Source organism: Chlorocebus sabaeus, chromosome 4, assembly GCF_047675955.1.
Source record: "Chlorocebus sabaeus isolate Y175 chromosome 4, mChlSab1.0.hap1, whole genome shotgun sequence".
In the NCBI taxonomy this organism is placed as follows: Eukaryota; Metazoa; Chordata; class Mammalia; order Primates; family Cercopithecidae; genus Chlorocebus; species Chlorocebus sabaeus.
In genome coordinates this window covers 77,349,747-77,372,058 of record NC_132907.1, presented here as the reverse complement: position 1 = coordinate 77,372,058, position 22,312 = coordinate 77,349,747, and the positions used below count along the sequence as shown (strand labels likewise).

Here is a 22,312-nt window from a genome sequence, read left to right as displayed (position 1 = left end):
GTGGGCGGTTCATGAGGTCAAGAGATCAAGGCCATCCTGGCCAACATGGTGAAACTCCGTCTCTACTAAAAATACAAAAATTATCTGGGCATGGTGACACACGCCTGTAGTCCCAGCTACTTGGGAGGCTGAGGCAAGAGAATCATTTGAATTCAGGAGGTGGAGACTGCAGTTAGCTGAGATTGTGCCACTGCACTCCAGCCTGGCAACTCAGTCTCAAAAAAAAAAAAAAGAAAAAAATTGGCGTGGTGGCACACGCCAGTAAACCCAGCTACTCGGGAGTCTGAGGCAGGAGAATCGCTTTAACCCGGGAGGCAGAGGCTGCAGTGACCTGACATTGCGCCACTGCACTCCAGCCTGAGCAACAGAGCGTGACTCCATCTCAAAAAACAAAATAAGAGAAAGAAAATAAATAAAAGTGTTCCTGAACAATGCAATACTACTTAATAATAAAAAGGAACAAAACTGACACGTGTACCAACATGGATGGGCGGCAAAGGCACCGAGTGAAAAGTCCATCTCAAAAGAATACGTACTGATCGATTCCATTTATACAATACTCTCAAATAACAAAACTATAGAGAAAACAGACGTAGGTGTTAGGGCTTAGAGGGAGAGAGGCTGGGGTGCTACCAAAGGCGAGCCTAAGGGACTGTCATGGAACAGTTCTGTATTGTGCCTGCGGTGGTCATACAAGTCCACACATGTGTTAACACTGTTCAGAATCACACACATAAAAAATGCATGCATGCCAAACTGGTGAAACATGAATAAGGCCTGTAGGCTGCAGGAATGTCAATTTCCTGATTTTGACACTGTATTTTGTTACGTGACATGTCACTACCAGGGATGTGGCAGGTACACAGAAACGGCTTCTCTGTACTATTTGGGTGACTTCTGAGTCTAGACTTTTTAAAAAAGTGTATACCAGAATAGGCCGGGTGCGGTGGCTCACGCCTGTAATCCCAGCACTTTGGGAGGCTGAGGTGGGCCAATCACTTGAGGTCAGGAATTCGAGACCAGCCTGGCCAACATGGTGAAACCCACTCTCTACTAAAATACAAAAATTAGCCAGGCATGGTGGCATGTGCCTGTAATCCCAGCTACTCGGCAGGTCGAGGTAGGAGAATCGCTTGAACCTGAGAGTTGGAAGTTGCAGTGGGCCAAGATCGCACCACCGCACTCCAGCCTAGGTGACAGGGCAAGACTCCATCTCAAAAAATAACATAAGATGAAATTAAAATAAAATAAAATAAATAAAATAAGATAAAATAAAATAAAATAAATAGATACCAGAATAACTATACAAGATATATGTGGGAGAAGGCAGCAGATGTAATTTACCTTGACATAACTGGACATGCCCTCAAAGCTTTACGAGATAATACAACCTTCTTTTTCCTAGTGGAGAACAACTGTCAGTTTAATTACTCAGTATAATAAATATTTCTCTAACACTCCAGGGAAAGGACCTAAAAAAGCACTTAAGGGGTGAGGGGTCCGAGAATGAGGACCAATGAAAGCCTTAGGGCAGTGGTTCCAGCTGGCCGGGAATATTCTAACTAGGCTGAACAACTGAACACATGACTCAAGACAGTAAATAATGATTGTAAATGCGTAAACCTTATGGGGAGAGTCTGGATCCCAAAGAATAAAATTTCAACACTGATAAATGTGTGGTCTCCCACACATTTCCTACTGTGAAAGGCTATTAGGAAACAGTAGATCTGCTGGAATTCAGGGTCTGAAAAAAGAAAAGAGAAAAGAAAAAAAAAGGAAACAGTGGAGATGAGGAAGATCGAAAAAATACTAACAAATTTAATCTGTGGCCCTAAGAGTATAGACATGATACAGTTGTCCTCAACTTAGAGCAATTTTGCCTCCTAGTGATGTCTGAAGACAGCTGGTTGTCACAACCAGGAGGTGAGGGTATGTTCCTGGCATCTACTGATTCAAGACCAGGGATGTTGCTCAGAATCCTACCATGGGCAGGACAGCCACTACCACCCCCCCACCACCACCGCAACAAAGACTGATCTGGCCAAAAATGTCAAGGGGGCTGGGCACAGTGGCTCCCGCCTGTAATCCTAGCATTTTGGGAGGCTGAGGCAGGTGGATCACCTGAGGTCAGGAGTTCGAGACCACCCTGGCCAACACGGTGAAACCCTGTCTCTACTAAAAATACAAAAATTAGCCAGGCATGGTGGTGCGTGACTGTAATCCCAGCTACTCCGGAGGCTGAGACAGGCGAATCACTGGAATCCAGGAGGCGGAGGCTGCAGTGAACCAAGATCCCACCACTGCACTCCAGCCTGGGTGAGAGAGCAAGACTCCGTCTAAAAAAAATAAAAAAAAATAAAAATAAAAAATCAAGGGTGCCAGGGATCAGAAGATCTGAACAAAAGGGCACATGTGCCCACATCTGAGAATCCGAGGGGGAAAACTCCCAGAGGACTGCACACCTTAGCCCTTAGCTCCAAGCCACCTGCAATAATCAGATAATCAGATATTAAGAGAATCCAGCTTGTAACAGCAAAGTTTCAGAGAGAGAAAACAACAACAGTAACAAATTTGGGGAGATAAAAGTAAGATCCAAATAGATGCGTGGCTCTGTAGAAAATGAAGTGCAAGGGAAGGCTGAAACAGCTCAATATGTTGCTGGTCTAAAAGGAGTGTGTGAAGGGCCTCCCGTTCAGCAGCCTCTAGGGTAAGGAGAGGAGAGTGTGAGCTGCAGCAGGCATCAGAGGAGGCAAGGCTAGCCAGTAAGTCCACAGTCACTGTCTTCAGGATCCTGGGCCAAGGCAAAGTGTTCACGTATCTGCTCTAGGGTTGTAGTTTTGTTTCTGAGAATAAAGGTTAGCTCAGCCATCTGGACAGGTGAGTTTTACAAAGTTGTGCCAAGCCATGTGTAATGGCCTACACTTGTAATCCCAGCACTCTGGGAGGCTGAGGAGGGAGGACAGCTTGGGTCGAGGAGTTCAAGACCAGCCTGGGCAACATAGTGAGATCTTATCTCTACAAAAAATTTGAAAATTAGCTGGGCAAGGTGGCGCATGCCTGTGGTCCCAGCTACTCAGGAGGCTGAGGCAAGAGGATCCCTTGAGTCTGGGAGGTCGAGGCTGCAGTGATCTGTGATAGTGCCACTGCACTCCAGCTTCAGAGATAGAGCAAGACTCTGTATCAAAAAAGAAAAGGAAAAAGAAAAGAGGGGAGGGGGGGGAGAGGGGAGAGGAGGGTGAACTTGTGTTTTTTTCTGCAATAGTAATTGCCCAGTTTCAATGAGAGTTCTCGTTCTTCAGCCTTCAACTGCTAAATCTCCCTGGGTCACATCATGAGAAGAACAAAACATGGGTAGAAATAAACAGAAGTAAACCTGTATTAAATGACAATGGTACATACATTGTCATAGATGCACTATACTGTCACCTGGCACTAAACTCTTATTTCAAAGTCCAGAAAGATTTCCCAAGTTAATAAATAAAAAGCCTTAAACACACCCATACCCACACCCACACACACACCCACCCCCACACACACACACACACACACACACTCCCTAACATCCTGGCCACCTAACGTGTGAACCACCACGACATCATAACTGTTGCCACCTAGGGTTAACTCACAAGGATACTACAATGCGAAGAAATAAAAATCAGAAAAATTGGCAGTGGCTCACGCCTGTAATCCCAGCAGTCTGGGAGGCCGAAGCGGGCGGATCACGAGGTCGGGAGATCGAGACCATCCTGGCTAACACAGTGAAATCCCATCTCTACTAAAAAATACAAAAAATTAGCCAGGCGCGGTGGCGGGCGCCTGTAGTCCCAGCTAACTGGGAGGCTGAGGCAGGAGAATAGCGTGAACCCGGGAGGCGGAGCTTGCAGTGGGCCGAGATGGCACCACTGCACTCCAGCCTGGGCGACAGAGTGAGACTCCGTCTCAAAAAAAAAAAAAAAAAAAAAAAAAAAATCAGAAAAATTGGCCAAGTGCAATGGCTCGCACTTATAATCCTAGCACTTTAGGAGGCCAAAGGGGAAGAATCCCTTGAGCTCAGGAGTTTGAGACCAGCCTAAGCAAAACAGGGAGACCTCATCTCTACAAAAAATGTAATAATTAGCCAGGCGATGTGGCACAGGCCTGTGGTCCCTGCTACTCAGGAGGCTGAGGTGGAAGGATCGCTGGAGCCAAAGAGATCAAGGCTGCAGGGAACCATGACTGCACCACCGCACTCCAGCCTAGATGACAGAGTGAGACGCCATCTCAAAAAAAAATAAAATAAAGTAAAAATCCATACAAATAATTCCCCAAATGAGTGTCCACTGGCTCCCCAGGCAATGTACAGCCTAGTCCCTTGAGTGTGCTTTGGCCTTAAATGAACATCAATAACCACACTGGGGGGTGGGGTGGAGCATGTGAATCCACAGCCTTGTTTGCAATTAACAGAAAAGATGGCCTTCTCCTGGTTCACAGAAGACCTAAAAAGGGAAACGAAAATCTAGTATCATGAGATAACTTCCTCCGCTAATCAATGTATTTCCTTAAGCTTCTGGTAAAGAGTTACAAAATCCCCGGGGTCATAAATACGTCATGACAGGGTATCTCAGCTGTGCCGCTGCCAGCTGCACTGACACCTCTCATGAAACTTCCACTGCCAAATAATCCAAATAAAAACCTGCAAACTTTGTGATCCAACATTTCCACTCCCGGGAAATTTTACTCCTCGGGAAATAATCAAATAAGCATGCAACGACTTAGGTACAAAAGCGTTCATGTGCTATTCTAGAAACAACTCAAAATATTCATATAATTTAATTGATGATATATCCACAGGACGAATGGGCAGACTACTCTTGAACCCGGATACCCCCACACATCAAAATGGCAAAAAAAAAAAAAAAAAAAAGGAAACATGAAGACACTCCTCAAATAAAGTACAAATCATGGTCATACTTGGAAAGTGATATTAATTTTGAATTTCTATTGGCGGGAGTTATTTAGTATCAACCATCACTTACTATTAATAATATTAGCAAAAGTTTCCCAAAACCCAAACAGAAATAATTTGGCCATTTAGCTTAACAAATGTTTTGAATAATTTTAGAGAAAACTTTTCCTCAATCAGAGAGGACCTGGATGTGAAACATGCAATAAAAGTTAACAATTCAAGAAAATATTTAAACATCAGAATAAAATAAAACATCTGCATGACTGAGAAGGAAAAGATTCACATAGACCTAATTCCCAAACATTTCATATAGACCATTTTCTGGCCAATATGCATTAAGATATATTCTCTGAAAACACATTTTTTTTTTTTTTTTTTTTTTTTGAGATGGAGTAAGTAAGAGTAAGTAGTGCAACCCCTGCTCACTGTAACCTCTGCCTCCTAGGTTCAAGTGATTCTCCTGCCTCAGCCTTCCCAAGTAGCTGGGATTACAGATGCATGCTACCACATCTGGCTAATTTTTGTATTTTTAGTAGAGATGAGGTTTCACCTCGTTGGCCAGACTGATCTCGAACTCCCGACCACAAGTGATCCACCTGCCTCGGCATCCCAAAGTGCTGAGGTTACAGGCATGAGCCACCGTGCCTGGCCTCAGTTTTCTTTATAACATACACAGCATTGAAAAGTTATAAAGAACTTCAGAAATACCTGCTAAGAAATGGTAATAAATCACAATATCAATAATAATGACTTATACAGAATCCTTGGTTATCTCTTATCCAGAAGGCTTGGTGCCAAAAGTGTTTCGGAATTTGGAATATTTGCAATATACCAGTTCAGCATCCCTAATCCAAAAATTGAAACTCCAAAATGCTCCAAAGAGCATTTTCTTTGAGTGTCATTTCGGCACTCAATAGAGTGGCTATGGTTAACATTAATTGATTGTACATTTTGAAATACCTAGAAGAGGGTAATCTGAATATCCTTAGCATAAAGATAACAATTTAAGGTAATGCATATCCCAATGACCTTGATGTGATTATATGAATGTATCAAATGATCACATGTACCTGGAAAATATATAAATCTAATATGTATCAATTAACAATAAATATTTTTTTTTAAGTTTCCAATTTGGGAGCATTTCAAATATTGGATTTTCAGATCATGGATTTTCAATCTGGATAATACTTTGTAGTACTTCTTAAAATCAATAATCTATCATATGCAATCTCATTCTTTTTTTAATCTAAATATTGCTGTATGAATTTCGTTGATAAGGTCAGTAACTACTGTTCTGCCTCAGCAAAGCAGGCCATCTCTAGACTTAGATTAAGAAAAAAACAATCTGGCCAGGGGGGTGGCTCACACCTGTAATCCCAGAACTTCGGGAGGCCAAGGCTAGTGGATCAATTGAGGTCACAAGCTTGAGATCAGCCTGGCCAACATGATGAAACCCCGTCTCTACTGAAAATACAAAAATTAGCCAGGCATGGTGGCACACACTTGTAATCCCAGCTACTTGGGAGGCTGAGGCAGGAGGATTGCTTGAACTCAGGAGGTGGAGGTTGCAGTGAGCCAAGATTGCGCCACTACACTCCAGCCTGGGCGAAACAGCAAGACTCTGTCCCTGCAAAAAAAAAAGAATAATCTAAGAACCACAAAGAAAGGTTCTCCACCATAGTATTACTGTCCGTAAAACAAACTATTGTGAAAATCTTGACTATAACCACATAACTAGTAAGTTCACTAAAATATGGACAAGAAAAATAGATTTATGAAAATATACTATGGAGTATACGTCTTTATTACTCATGAAACATCCACAGCACACCCAGACACAGGCAACTGTAATTAAATTCACTCATGTTTGATATTTTGCTATCAGCAATAAAATCCATAGCTAGAAACATGTTTGTTGATTCTGTCCTAATGACAGATGTATTTGTCCAGGCAGAGTAGAAGTCGTTTTATTTACCAGTTTGGAAGCATGATTTATAACTTTTAAATGTTTAGATATGTGATATGGGGCCTGAATTTGTACTCTTGCCTCTGCCCCACAAATGATATTTAAAGCTTTTCTCAATCAACTCTTCAGTGAAAAACGTTACAGGTGTGTTTTATCAGAAACATACACATATGAAGGCATAGAAAAAAAGTCTCAATGCGTCTACCACAAAACATGAAGAGCCGCACCATAGGAGCTTCTTTGTGTCTTCTGCTTCCTCCCGGGTTCACGCCATTCTCTTGCCTCAGCCTCCTGAGTAGCTGGGACTACAGATGTCCGCCACCATGCCCAGCTAATTTTTTTATTTTTAGTAGAGATGGGGTTTCATCGTGTTAGCCAGCATAGTCTCGATCTCCTGACCTCGTGATCCACCTGCTTAGGCCTCCCAAAGTGCTAGGATTACAGGTGTGAGCCACTGTGCCCGGCCTGCTCGTGGTATTTTCTAAATTATCCTGAATTATCTGGGTGGGCCTTGAATGTAATCACAAGTATCCTTATATAAGAGGGAGACATAGCTGGGCATTGTGGCGGGCGCCTGTAGTCCCAGCTACTTGGGAGGCTGAGGCAGGAGAACGGTGTGAACCCGGGAGACGGAGCTTGCAGTGAGCCAAGATTGCGCCACTGCACTCCAGCCTGGACGACAGAGTGAGACTCTGTCTCAAAAAATAAAAAAAAATAAAATAACATAACATAAAATAAAATAAAAAATAAACACCTCTCAAATCATCTTGTTTTCTAAGAGCTTTATTTTGTTTTAATATTTTTTATATTGTTTTTTGTTTTGTTTTTGTTTTTGTTTGAGACAGTCTTGCTCTGCCGCCCAGGCTAGAGGGCTGTGGTGCGATCTCGGCTCACTGAAAATCTCCGCCTCCCGGGTTCAAGTGATTCTCCTGCCTCAGCCTTCCCAGTAGTTGCGATTACAGGCCCGTGTCATCCCGCCCAGCTAATTTTTGTATTTTATTAGAGACAGGGTTTCACTACGTTGGCCAGGCTGGTCTTGAACTCCTGACCTCAGGTGATCCACCTGCCTTGGCCTCCCAAAGTGCTGGGATTACAGGAATGAGCACACGGCCCTAAGTGCTTTAGCATGTAAACCTTCCTACCATCCTCATGAGGTTTGGACAACCAGTTTTAGAAACCACACTTTAAAACCACACTTTATGGGTCGGGCATGATGGCTCACGCCTGTAATCCCAGCACTTTGGGAGGCTGAGGCGGGCGGATCACAAGGTCAGGAAATAGAGACCATCCTGGCCAACAAGGTGAAATCCCATCTCTACTAAAAATACAAAAAGTTAGCCAGGCATGGTGGCGGACACCTGTAGTCCCAGCTGCTTGGGAGGCTGAGGCAGGAGAATCACTTGAACCTGGGAGGTGGAGGTTGCAGTGAGCCGAGATCGCGCCACTGCACTCCAGCCTGGGCAACAGAGTGAGACTCCATCTCAAAAAAACAACCACACACACACACACACACACACACACACGTATTTTACAAGGAAACAGAAGTCACTTGGCTCTCCTAAGTAAAAAGCAAACCAAATAAAAATCAGTGGCATATTTAAAAGCTGACGAACATTTTCCGAAGGAGTTTTCAACATTTCTAGGGCATGGACGACTTGCTTTCCCAAACTCTTATGCAGTTTTCCACTTGAAAATCATTTACTAACTGCCCACTTTCAGGGCATTTCATCAGAAAGCCTAGAGAACGATGATGCAGGTTTAAGGCAAAGGACATCAGTATGACAGAAAAGCGTGGCAGTGAAGAACTCTCTGTGGCTCTGGACACAGCCTGTCTGGGTTCAAATCCTGGCTATCATTTTCTAGCTGTGTGACACTGAGTCAGTTAACCTCTCTGTGCCGCACTTTCTTCATCTATGGAGCGGGTATAATTATAGAGCCTTTCCCATAGGCTTGTTCAAGGGATTAAATGTGTTACTAAATGTGAAGTGCCAGCAACGTGCCTGGCACATAGTAAGTACAGTCGTCCCTATATATCTGTAGAGAATTGGTTCCAAGACCTTCCCCAGATACCACAATCCATGGGGAAAAGTCTACGTGTTCAGTACAGATGCAATATTTTTCTTTAATATTTTCCATCAGAGGTTGGTTGAATCCAGAGATGCAGAACCCACAGATACTGAGCACGAGGCTGACTGTAATCAAGAAACACCAGTCACATTTATTATTGTCTTCAAAGAACTGTAAAATGCTTCATAATCAAGGAAAAAAGTTAGAAGCATCTCGCCTTCCCGCCATAAAATAATCTGAAAATAACCATCACGCAAGGATTGAATCTCAACCATGAGGACCTTTCAATGCCAAGGAAGTGATGAAACTTACTTACAAATAAGATATTTAACCTCTCAAGGCTGTTTACTCATTTGAAAAGGGGAGAGGGTTTGTAAAGGATGTAAAGTCTCTAGCTAACAGCAGTAAATCCCTCCTAACAAGACCAAGACAGAAAGAGAGCCAGGTTCAGAGGAAGGAGAATAGAGGTCACCATGAACTAGACCTGTTAGAGACGGTTTCAACAAGGAGCCAGACAGGTGGGACATCCGATAGGCAGAGAGGCCTGCCCGCACAAAGAATATAGTGGAACTGGGTAATAGATCCTCTGGTGTAGAATCACGTGGGAGAAAAGAATAGAGAGCTACAAGATCAGAAAGCCTTGAAAACCAGACTGAGGAATGTGGACTTAATTTTATAAGCAACAGGAACATGCTTTAGACAGAATTCTGGAAATACAAAATCTGCCAGAAATGTACAGGCTGAAAAAGAGAAAACAAATAAATGCAACACGCCACAGGAAGCTACTTCAGAACAAAAGCTCTAAGGTCGAGATTTCCGTGCACCAGGAGTACTGACATTTCATTCACCAAGGGCCACTTGTTCTTCATTTCAAAATACGGTTACTATGACCAAGGCTTTGTTATTACTCACCTACTATGTGCCAAGTGCTCTGTTAAGTCTTCTCTCAAATTTGGATGATAACCATGCAACTATTATGGCCATTTACAGACCAGAGAGCTCAAGTCCAGGATTTAGAGCATCTGGCTGAGATCCCATCGGAGGGAGCCAAGCGCTGCTGCTAAAATAGGGCACTTTGCACTCAGCCTGGGGCAGTTAGGCAAGGGGAAATGCTTAATCCAGACTTCGCCGGAGGCTCATTCTTGAACGTCCCCTGCAAGCTAGTGACATGAAAATGTTACCTATCAGTTACTCTAAATCCAAACTGTTGAAATTCATTAATAATAAGGTACTCCGGCTGGGCGTGGTGGCTCACGCCTGTAATCCCAGCACTTTGGGAAGCCATGGTGGACAGATCACCTGAGGTCGGGAGTTCGAGACCAGCCTGACCAACAGGGAGAAACCCCATCTCTACTAAAAATACAAAATTAGCCAGGCGTGGTGGCGCATGCCTGTAATCCCAGCAATCCCAGCTACTGGGGAGGCTCAGGCAGGAGAATCACTTGACCCCAGGAGGCAGAGGTTGCGGTGAGCAGAGATCGCTCCATTGCACTCCAGCCTGGGCAACAAGAGCAAAATTCCGTCTCAAAACAATAATAATAATAATAGTAATAATAATGAGATACTCCATGTCCTACCAATTGCAACAGCAGGAGAGCACTTGTTCAAGGTTGACATCTTTGAAGGTGAGTACACTTAAAGCCAGCTAAACTGGAAAAGCAAACACTGCTCTCTCCCTCCACCACTCTGGTTAAACAGTGAAGGACCTGCCCATGCCAGCTTGTTCCTGGTTTGTGGCTGATTTTGCAGGAACAGCTGGCCATAGGATATGGACTGAGGAAGCAGTCCTACCCTGCCCGCCCGGGCCAGACAGCTCACTGCTCCTGCTGCAACAACTGTCCCGCTGCAGCTGCTCCCCCGGCTTTGCTGTCCCCAACATGGCAGGCGCCCAAAAAAATGAGTACTTGACAATAGAAATCTTTTCAAACTACAGAGAAAAGGCAACACACTATATTTCCATTTTGAGAAAAGGGAAAGGGACCCAGCTAATTTCCTGATTATGATTTTATAGTCATCAAAGGGGTTGCCTTCAGGAACTGGTGACACAAGAAGTCCTCAGCAGTTCCCCTTTACACATGGAGAGATGATCGAGGGTGAGGAGAGAAAGCTGCCAAAAATACCAATATCTGTATTTTTCTCTAACAAGAAAAGATGTCAGTAGATTACAAACAAAAAAAAAAAAAATACACTACCAAATGGGGAGAAAACAGGCTTGGGAACTCTACTCACTTAAAAAGCTATTTGAACAACTCCAGATAACCAACCACAACCACAGTCCCTTCCCAAGTAGAAGAGGTTGGTGTTTCCACTTAACATCTTTAGAATGATGTTTGTTCTAATCCAGAGTGAACCAGACTGTAAGAAGTAAGTACGTCTGGAATATTTTCCACTAACAATTTCTAACTTATCCATTAAACATTAGTACCTGCTTTCTGTATTTGTATTTGTATCTTACTTATGTACATTTTACATATTTATTCTGAAAATCAAAGTGTTTGATTAGTCTCACTAATATGAACAGACACACCCCACCTCTGTCTAACAGGGAAACAGAAAGGTCAAGTTCATTTTGTACTTGCTGGCCCCTACTATATTGCAGGCACTGTACTTGGCCCTGAGGACATGAAAACAGTGTCCACTTCAGCACATCAACATAAGTTTGCACAGTAGCCTTGCCACTTTGCTGGTTGACCCTCTTCTGTTTGCTTTTTTATTATTATTGCTTCTGGTTACAGACACATCTAAACTTAGTTTCTGGTTGAAGTAAATTTAACAACTTACTTAGAAATGCTGAAAAAACCAAGCTTCCCCAAAGCATACACACAAGCCATAAAATTCTGATGAAGGCCATGAAGAAACAAACTGAGGAATGTGGCATGCTCAGTTTCTCTAATCCTGGAGAACATTTTGAAGTCAGCAGCTGTCAGCTGACAGGCACAAGCTTTGCAAGCTTCCCCCTGGCGGGCAGTAGGATCGATCTATCTATCTAATCTATCTATCTATCTATCTATCTATCTATCTATCTATCTATCCATCCATCCATCCGGCGGGCAGTAGGATCTATCTATCTATCTATCTATCTATCTATCTATCTAATCAATCAATCAATCTAGCAGGCAGTAAGAGTCTATTTTGTGAGACACGGTTTGTTACTCTGGAGTGCAGTGGCACAATCATGGCTCACCGCAGCCTGGACCTCCTAGGCTCACCTCAGCCTCCAGACTGGCTGGAACTACAGGTATGCACCACCACACCCAGCTAAGTTTTGCAGAGATGAGATTTCACCATGTTGCCCCAGCTGGTCTTGAACTCCTGGGCTCAAGCAATCCTCCTGCCTTGGCCTCCCAAAGTGCTGGGATTACAGGCATGAGCCACCACACCCAGCCAAATCCTATTTAAAACAGGCAAGTGCAGACACGGCTGTGCCAGGAACACAAATAGGAATTAATACTGCCTGGTAACTGCTTCACAGGTCTAGCTCAGTGGATCTCAATTGGGAGTGATTTTGCTCCCCTGTCATTCAGCAATGTCTGCAGACCTTTCGGGTTGTCACAACTTAGGGGATAGGGTTAACAATTGGTGAGTAGAGTCTAGGGATGCGTTTAACCTCCTACAACACACAGGACAGCCTCCAACAACAAAGAATTACTCAGCAATGGTACCAGGTTTGAGAAACCCTGGTCTAGCTAGAAATAGCAGCTGCGAATCACAGGCAGCTCCCATTTCCTTATTATTTGGCTATTCATACGCAAAGCTAAATATACAACATCTCATTCAGTACTTTTCCCCCCAATTGTTAGCACTGGCTTTAAACTGTTGTCCAACAAGCAACAAGTCATTTACCCCTAAGCCACAATAGGAAAAGTTAAGCAGAGAACAGGATTCTACTTAGTGATAAGGAGGCCAATTTAGCTGTCCTTGGGAATATATCACTTCCACACTCACTGTTTCTATTCTAACAGGACATTACAGCATTTTCTTCACTGGACAATGTAACAAAAGGATGCTGTGTTACAAGACATGAGAGACAAAAAGGGGAGCTGGCATCTATGTTAGGAGTGTGTCTACAATTAATATCTCACTATTTAGCCTCTCTGACCGGCCCTGCTTCCTTCTCACTCAAAGTGATCAGGTTTAAGGGTGGAACTTTCACAGCTGATTAGAAATTAATATTGTAACACACATACATCACAAGATTGAAAGTATAACCTTAAATAAGCGAAAATTTCCCAGAAATACCAAAGTCACAAGCAGCCAAGGAAAAAGGCTCTGGATTCGTGAACGAGCTCTTCAAAGCTGGGCAAGGGACTTACTCATAGCTTTGGGTTAAGATTCTGTCTACAAAATGAAGAGGAGAGAGTAGAAGATCGATAATGGCCAACTGCAAAATGATATTGATCACAGAAATAAAATCCAACAACCAGGCGCCTTTACACTGAACTAAGGTATCCAGTGCAAGACGAAGACAGTACTTTGAAAAGTCAAAGTCTCACCCGGGTAACACGAGATCAGGACGCTGTAGCGCGTTATCCTGATGTTTCCCCCACTTGCACTAGGGGGCAGAGTTCTCCCCAAGGGGAGTCACGGACCCCCGTGGTGCTCAGACAGACTGCAGGACTGCGATCCCTGCAAACTGAATACAAATTTCTATATTTTCATCAGATTTTCTAAGGGACAGAGGACACAAAAACAAAAACAACAAAGTTAAGAATCATTGCCCTAGGGGCAGGGCCTCCGTTTTCTTACAGATGCAAGCAATTAAAACACCGGAACTCACTGCAGCCCGAGGGTCCTTTACCACTGGACAACGTGCAACTCTTACAGAAAGTTCTGGTGCCTTTTCACAAGCATAAAAACAAAGGTCTATGGACTAGAAAATGCTAGCGTCTCATAATTATATATATTTCACTTTCTTAAAAAGAGGAAAAACATGTATTGATAGATAATTCCTTTCTAGTCTTCCTTCCACAATGAATGTGGGTATCACATCTAAAATACCACTTTTAAAAACAAGATATGACTACTAAACAAGAATGCATTTATCACTTTGGCCAGTATGAATAGCTGTCTGAGAATAGTCAGTGAGCATGCAGAAAGCAGAATGACTTGAAATACTATATCCAATTAAATCAGATAAACCAAGTCGGCTAACACAGAGGCAAGCCCTCATCAATCTGATTTGCTGGAAGACTCCAAGGCGGTTCTGCACTCAAAAAACATGCCCTGGCTTTCAACGAAAATCACATCAGACTCTCTCAACTCAATTAAGTTTACTTTGAGCCACTTCAAACCTCAAACTTAAACAGAATTTATTAAATAAACACAACCAAGAAAGGAAAGGGAGCCAAGAAACCACAGTAACTCTCGATCCGAGAGGGGGCACACAGGGCTCTAAAGTTAAGTTTCAGTGTCCCACACTCAACGACCCTAAAGAGGGCATCCGTTTCATCTATTAAAATAGCCATTGTTAGCCCTAAACGAATTTTCTTTACATTCGAATTCAAAATCTGGATGGACACTCCACACAAATATATGATCTTTTGATCCCAGGGTCTGGAATTGTCCCAAGCCTTAAAAGAGCACTTCTCGGCGAGCAAAGAACTTAAGTCTCCAAGGTTCGGCAGGCAAGGAAAACAGTGACTGATTAAACCCTTGCCTCTCCTTCTCACACTTCATTAAGCCGTCTCCTCTGGAAGTGTTTGAACCCCTGCACAGGAAGCCCGCACGTTTTGCAAAGGAAATACCAGACCAGACCTTTCTTGGAGAAAGGCAGGTCCCCGCTGAACATTTTATTGGGCTTCCTGCACCCGGGCAGTCGAGCGGGCGGATCGCCCCGCCCGGGCCCTGGCGCGCGCGCCTCACCTGGCGCGGGGTGTCCCGGGGCGCCCCGAGAGCCAGCCACCCACGCCAACGGAAACGCACCTTCGCTACCTCCCGGAGCAAAGTGCGAGCGCGGGACAGGACGAAACAAAACCTGCCTCGGCTTACTCATCAGAGACTCCGCGGGGGGGACGGGGGGTGTTTTCAGGAGACTCCCAGAAAGTTGCGCCCTCCCGGGCTCAGGGAAAAGTACCCAGGGCGCGCGGCGTGGTGGGCAGTCGCCTCCTTCCCTGGGCTCCGGAGGCCAGGTCGGACTGGGAGCGCACTCACCTCGGTGAAGAAGTTATCCATTGTTCCAGCGCAGTCCCGGATTTACCGAGTGCCGCTCCGGCTCGCGGAAGTCAGCGCCGCCGCGGGTCCGGGGAAACCATGCGTGTCACGGCGCCACTCCTGGGAACGCGCGCCCGCGGGGCTCCCCCGCTGCCATTGCCCCGTCCCTATTTGTCCTTCTCACCTTTTGTTCGCCCAAACCCAAGTCTCTAACTCGCCTGTCCCGACGGCAGCCTTTGTCTCTTCTTCCTCCAAGTTCCTCACTACTGGGCGCAGCGCTCGCGAGCGGAGAACAGCTGGTGGCACATTCTTTCCCCAAGCGGGGGAGGGCGGCGGGGTGCTGGCGAGCGCGGCCCCCTCCCTCTGCGCTCCGGCCGGGGACCCTCGAGGCGGGCAAGAGGACAGCGGGCCGCAGTGAGCCGGAGACGCGATCCCCGCGCGAGCGCTCCGGAGGTGAGCAGTCCCGCGCCGCGGCTCAGCCAGCTCTCGCCCGCGGGACTGCAGCCCGGCGACCTCGCCCCGCCCTCCCGCACCCGGCCCCGCCCTCCCGCACCCGGCCCCGCCCTCCCGCACCCGGCCCCGCCCTCCCGCACCCGGCCCCGCCCCAGGAGCTTGGCCCTCCGCCAACCCCGCCCGCGCCTCCACACCGTCTGGCCCCGCCCCATTACCACCCAGGCCCCGCCCACTCTGCGCCCCAAGCAGCCGCAGGCTCTGTAGCGGACTCCGGAGGGGGCCGCGCGTTTCTCCAGGTCTCCCCATCTCGGCGTGGGCGGGGGATTTGACTCTTCCCTCTGCAGAGAGAGACTAAATAATCACTTAGAGGGGAGGGGGAGAAGGAACTAGGGCCTTCTTTTGTGCCTTTGATGTTTAGCAGACCCTGGAACCGGCTCAACACGGATTTCATTAATGCAGCCCGGCAGACGAGCGATCTCGGGGAAGGAAGCGCGGTCAGCGGAGCTGCCCGGGCTGCGGGGCCAGATCAAAGCGGAAGACGGAGGCTAATCAGAATTTCTGGAAGTTGCATTCCCGTGTTGAGTTTCTCTCCTGCAGTCGGGTTTGCATAAGACGTTTGCCTAACAGCGGGGAAATGCAGTTTTGAAACTGGAAGGGGACGTGGCCAATATCACCTTTAAAAATGTGACCCTTTTCTTAAACCTCAAGGAAGCAGAGATGGCAGATGGCACTGAGATGGATGAATGATCAAATCCACCTGGTACTGAGTCCCGTTTCCTCTAGGGCAGTTCTTTTAACTTTATGCTGTGCGAGGGTCACCTGGGGACCTTGTTAGAACGCAGGCTGGAACAATCTGCTTTTCTAACAGGCTTCCAGGTGCCCATCAGATGCTATCTGGTCCTGTGCTGAACGAAGGCTTGTCTGTAACAAGTAGAGAAATTAAGAGTAAACTTTTGTAGCAATGTAATAATACCACGACATCCAAGCACATGATCAGTGGACTCTTTGAACCGAGTATAAACCAGTTTGGGTGTTGTCAGACTCACGTGGTGAGTCACACCTGGCGCCACAGTGTATTGGTACCTGGCGGACTGGGAACAAAAATGGCTGGTTCTTCACTACAAAAGAGTTGAGATGCTCTCTCCAGGGAATTTGCCAACTGCTACTCAACCTTTAAAACTCAGCTCACAAAGTCACATCTTCCAGGGGAAGGAACCCTTCCCAAAGATGCTACTCCACTCACCCCACCCAAGCTCCCCCTAAGCACTGGGCTAGATGCCCACTCTAGGATTCATTCCTAAGACAGTTGGGGAACCTATATAATGTTATAAGGGTCTTTCTCTTGGTGTCCTTCTTATACACAGTTGGGAGAATAGTGGCTCCTTGCGGGAAGGACTGTGCTTTAAAATGAGTATCCCCAGGCTGTCTTACAGCATGAATGAATGAATGAATGAATGAATGAATGAATGAATGAAACATCCTTCTGTAATCCTTATGGGGAAAGTGAAGCATGTTTGTAACTTATGCCAGTCCAGTTCTTCACTGTCAATATCATTGCTCCCACCTCACTTCCCTTTAGATAGAGTCAAGGTGTAAATTAGTTAATATTGTGCAATGTTGTTCTGTTTCACAGGTTTACACGCTTCAGGCTCTGAGCCATTAAAGCTTGTGTCCAAGGTGACAAGGAAAGTGAAGATGGAGTCAGGAGAAATACCAACAATCCCAGGCACCAATCAAAGTGCTTAGTCAAATAGGTCCTGCAACCACTGGTGTTCAGATACTGGAGCAGAACAATTACAGTCATTATGGTATTAATCTGCACACAACATCTCTGCCAGAGAAATTACCAGGGAGATTGTTGAAGTGAGAGTGTGGGTGTGACTTTGTTCCCAGCATCAGCCCAGCCACTGATACGTTAGGCAACCTTGCCATGTCATTTCAGGAGTCACTTTCCATATCGGCTCGTCAGTTATAGCAAATGTACCACACTAATGCAACATGTTAATAATAGGGACAAGTGAGGGTGAGGGGCTAGGAGTCTATGAACACACTCTGTACTTTTTGCCAATTTTTATGTAAGCCTAAAACTGTTTTTTTAAAGTCTACTAATTTTTTAAAAGTGATTTTCCTGACAATTAAGAAGATATTGTTAATAATTGGCCCCCAATTTGACTCACAAAGAATCGTGAGCCAGATCCAATATGTAAAGTTTAGATTTTACTGAATCATTTTATTTCTTCAAAAAAAGCTTACATCATAAGTTAACAGGGTAAAAAAAGTTTTTTTAAAAAAAACTTATATCAATGTTTTATAAATGTTGACCCCTAGATCACCTTATCAGTTACTAAAAAGAAAAAAAAAAAACTGACTCCTAATCTCTGTGGCAAATTGATTACCTGAGAATTTGCATTTTTTATTTCTTTACCTGTGGATTATATTGAAAGAATTTGCACCCAGATAACCAGTTCAGAGTTTGCAAATCGCCACTTTAGGTTATCAGAATTCATCAGCTTTTCTGCATATCCCCATATTCTCAAAAAGGAGTAAGATAAGCTGTGGCAGCAAGACTCTTACTTGCTGAACAGCAAAATGCCTGTTCTAAATAAGATATCTAACCCTCAAGTATTCGGGTTGAATCAGTTGTTAAAAAGCAGCATGTTAAATTTATAAGGGCTTTGACAGGATTGGACAGAGACTGGGAAGCGTTTTAAATCAATAGATTTCTAAGAATATCCACTCTTGTTACCATTTCTTAAAAATTTAAGTGCTTCCTCTGAGAGAGTTGTGCTAACCACTGGACAAAGCAGTTTAGGCTAAAACGATTAAACCCTGCCCTCTGAGAAGTGACAGAGGCACAAGCATGGTAATAATAGGAGGATGAGTGCGTTTCCGTGAGGCAAAGGTCCGTCTCAACTCTGTCCTACCTGTCTTCCAGACTGACAGAGTATGACATTTTCAAAATAAAACACCCCAAAAGCTCAAGTTAAATTATCTTATTTAGTGGCATACATTAATCCACATTCAACAAAATTTTAATACTGACTGGATCATTTCCCCCCTGAAAGGGAGAGTTGCATATGTATATTTGTGAGTTAAGTAGTAACAATCTTCTGTTTTTGTTCTCCACCAACAGTTTGTTTTTAGTTGAAACGGGTTGTCTAATTTACTTTGTGAATTCAAATTGAGTTCCTTTTGTTGTTGCTGCTGCTGCCATTCCTTGTCTTGATGTGTCTTGGGGTGTAGAGTCTTTTCCATTATCTTTTTTTTTAATTATTATTAAATACTCACCCCTTAATTGTGCCTGTTAGGATAATGGCTTAATTACTAGTTTCAGAAAGGGAAAGTTCTCAAAGTTTCTTTCACACAAATTAGAAGTTAATAACTGACAATTCTAAAGTCCTTTCATGCTTAACTAAACGGCAGTCCATGCTTTGGGCTCACCCTCTTGGATGTTTAAAACATCAAATGTTTTTGTCTTCTCGGACAAACAAAAGGGAATTTTTTTTAATGTGCTTTAAATTTTTACACAAGTGCTTCTTTTATTTCTCATAACTTAGAATTCAGAAATCCTCAAGAGAATTTTTTTTTTCCTGCTGAAACTGAAAACAACTGTAGGTGGTTTCAACAGAACACATTTTGGAGAAAATACCTGAAATGTTTCACATTGTAATAGAATTAAGAACAGAAGAATAAACATAGAACTGAAATGGGGATAAGACACCGGAAGAACTCATTTCTGCCAGCAGTCGTATTTCTCTACAAGCTGAGCTAGGGCCAGGATGTCATTCACCTCATCAGAGAGCCTGTGATGGACAGTTAATTCTAACTAAATCCCCATCACTTCAAACTACAGCAAGAATGCGTCCTACAGGTGTTATCCTACAAAAATCATGGAGTGTTAGTTTCACAAATTAATCAGTTTTCATGTTTGGGGCTGGTCCTGTTGCGTATAATAAATAAAAAGTACAAAAATCCCTGAAACCCTGAAAAGCTCCCGAATGATTAAGCCCACTTGGAGCTATGTTTGATATCTCGCTTTCTCTCTCAATGTTTTTGTGCCTTTATGACCCTCTCTCTTCCATTACTCCAGGGTGGTTCAGAGACTGACTGTAAAGTTTATCATCTCTCTACCATTATTGTTAATCGCAACATGTTTGCCACTTCCAAACCTTGTGTCCTCCCTTATTCCTCTTGCTTGCATCTTCAGCCTTTCCCGGTCAGTGTCCAAGCCAATAAACATGATTGTGTGGGCTCTGTTTGAAAACAGCTGCTCGTTTACCCAATTGCTCTCTGAACTACTGGACCATCTCTCTTCAAATGCCCAACTTTTCACTGCTGTACTTCATCCTCCAAGCAATCAACCCTTAAACCCCTCATGATCTGATTTTTGTCCCCCACCCCACTCTCTTGAAAGTCACTGTAACCTCAGATCATCAAATTCAACAGCCTGTTCTCCAATTTCACTCTCCTTGACATCCCCTCTTTAAAAATTCTCTAACTTCTTAGCTTCAGGGCAAGCTTCATAGGTGTGCAACCCATATAGTTAACTGCATAGAGCCCTAAGCTCCTCAGGCATGGTTTAATATTCTGTTGTTCCTATCTTCAAATTATTTTATGTATTTATTTACTTATTTTTTTGTTAGGCATCAGATGACAGCAAATATAACTTTTTCTTAATAGGATGAATGAAGAACTAGTATTTGATAGCACAACAGGGTGACTATAGCAACAATAATTTATTGCATATTTTTAAATAACTGAAAGGGTGGAATTACAATGTCCATAACACAAAGAAAAAATAAATCCTTGAGGCGATGAATACCCTGATCACAATTACAAATAACGCAATTATTACATATTGTATGCCTGTATCCACACATTACATGTACCCCCTAAATATATGCATTATGTACTGATAATAATTAAAAATGAAAATAATTGCCAGGCATGGTGGCTCATGCCTATAATCCCAGCACTTTGGGAGGCCGAGGTGGGCGGATCACAAGGTAAGAAAATCGAGACCATCCTGACTAACACAATTAAACCCCATCTCTACTAAAAATACAAAAAATTAGCTGGGTGCCTGTAGTCCCAGCTACTAGAGACGCTAAGGCAGGAGAATGGCGTGAACCCTGAAGGCGGAGCTTGCAGTGAGCCAAGTTTGCGCCACTGCACTCTAGCCTGGGTGACAGAGCGAGACTCAGTCTCAAAAATAAATAAATAAATAAATACATTATTTTATTTTATTTTCTTGAAACCAAGTTTCACTCCTGTCGCCCAAGCTGGAGTGCAATGGCATGATCTCCACTCACTGCAGCCTCTGCCTCCTGGGTTCAAGTGATTCTCCTGCCTCAGACTCCTGAGTAGCTGGAACTACAGGCGCCTGCCACCACGCCCAGTTAATTATTTGTATTTTTAGTAGAGACAGGGTTTCACCATGTTAGCCAGGCTGATCTCAAATTCCTGACCTCGGGTGATCCATCTGCCTCGGCCTCCCAAAGTGCCGGGATTACAGGTGTGAGTCACCGTGACTGGCCTGAAAAGTTTTCAATATGTATATTTACATTATTTAAAAAGATAAAACACTTCATGAATTTGTGTGTCATCCTTGAGCAGGGGCCATGCTCATCTTCTCTGTCTTGCTTTAATTTTAGTATATATGCTGCCAAAGTGAGCGCAAAAGAATTATTTTAGAGACAGAGGGTACAGTGGCACAATCATAGCTGACTGCAACCTTGAACTCCTGGCCTCAAGAGATCCTCCCACCTTGGCCTCCCAAAACACTGGGATTACAGGTGTGGAGCCACTGCAATGGCCATTAATTTTTTTTTTTTTTTTAAATGAGACTGAGTCTCACTCTGTCACCCAGGCAGGAATGCAGTGGCATGATCTCCGCTTACTGCAACCACCTCCGCCCCCTGGGTTCAAGCGATTCTTATGCCTCAGCCTCCCAAGTAGCTAGGATTACAGGCACGTGCCACTATGCCCAGCTAATTTCTGTATTTTTACTAGAGATGAGGTTTTACCATGTTGGCCGGGCTGCTCTCAAACTCCTGACCTCAAGTGATCCACTCGCCTCGGCCTCCCAAAGTGCTGGGATTACAGGCATGAGCCACCATACCCAGCCTAATATATATATATATTTTTTGTTTTGTTTTGTTTTGTTTTGTTTTGAGACGGAGCCTTGCTCTGTCGCCCAGGCTAGAGTGCAATGGTGTGATCTTGGCTCATTGCACCCTTCGCCTCCTGGGTTCAAGTGACTCTCCTGCCTCAGTCTCCCGAGTAGCTGGGACTACAGGCACATGCCACGACGCCCGGCTAATTTTTTGTATTTTTAATAGAGATGGGGTTTTTGTTAATAAGGATTGTCTCGATCTCCTGACCTCATGAGCTGCCCACCTCATCCTCCCAAAGTGCTGAGATTACAGGCTTGCGTCACCGCGCCTGGCATTTTTTTTTTTTTTTTTTTTTTTTTTTTTTGAGACGGAGTTTGGTTCTGTGGCCCAGGCTGGAGTGCAGTGGCACAGTCTTGGCTCACTGCAAGCTCCGCCTCCCGGGTTCACGCCATTCTCCTGCCTCGGCCTCCTGAGTAGCTGGGACTACGGGCGCCCGCCATCATGTCCGGCTAATTTTTTCTATTGTTAGTAGAGTTAGTAGAGTCGGGGTCTCGCCGTGTTAGCCAGGATGATCTCGATCTCCTGACCTTGTGATCCGCCCGCCTCGGCCTC

The 22,312-nt window shown here is 44.4% G+C and overlaps 1 protein-coding gene and 1 non-coding gene across 3 annotated transcripts in view; both read right to left on the bottom strand.

The window, feature by feature from the left end:
• The window catches only part of MYO10 (myosin X), a 272,370-nt gene extending 256,726 nt beyond the window's left edge, over positions 1–15,644 (bottom strand). For both annotated transcript variants that reach the window (XM_007961248.3, XM_037988722.2), the window contains exon 1: positions 15,132–15,644. In XM_007961248.3, the coding sequence (XP_007959439.3) occupies positions 15,132–15,152 (21 nt within the window). In that variant the 5' untranslated portion in view covers positions 15,153–15,644. The remainder of the gene's footprint in view (positions 1–15,131) is intronic.
• Positions 15,645–21,155: 5,511 nt separating this feature from the next.
• On the bottom strand, positions 21,156–21,262 carry LOC119620832 (U6 spliceosomal RNA). Its single transcript, XR_005237399.1, has one exon. It is a non-coding gene; the product is annotated as a U6 spliceosomal RNA (small nuclear RNA).
• Between the last annotated feature and the right edge of the window lie 1,050 nt (positions 21,263–22,312).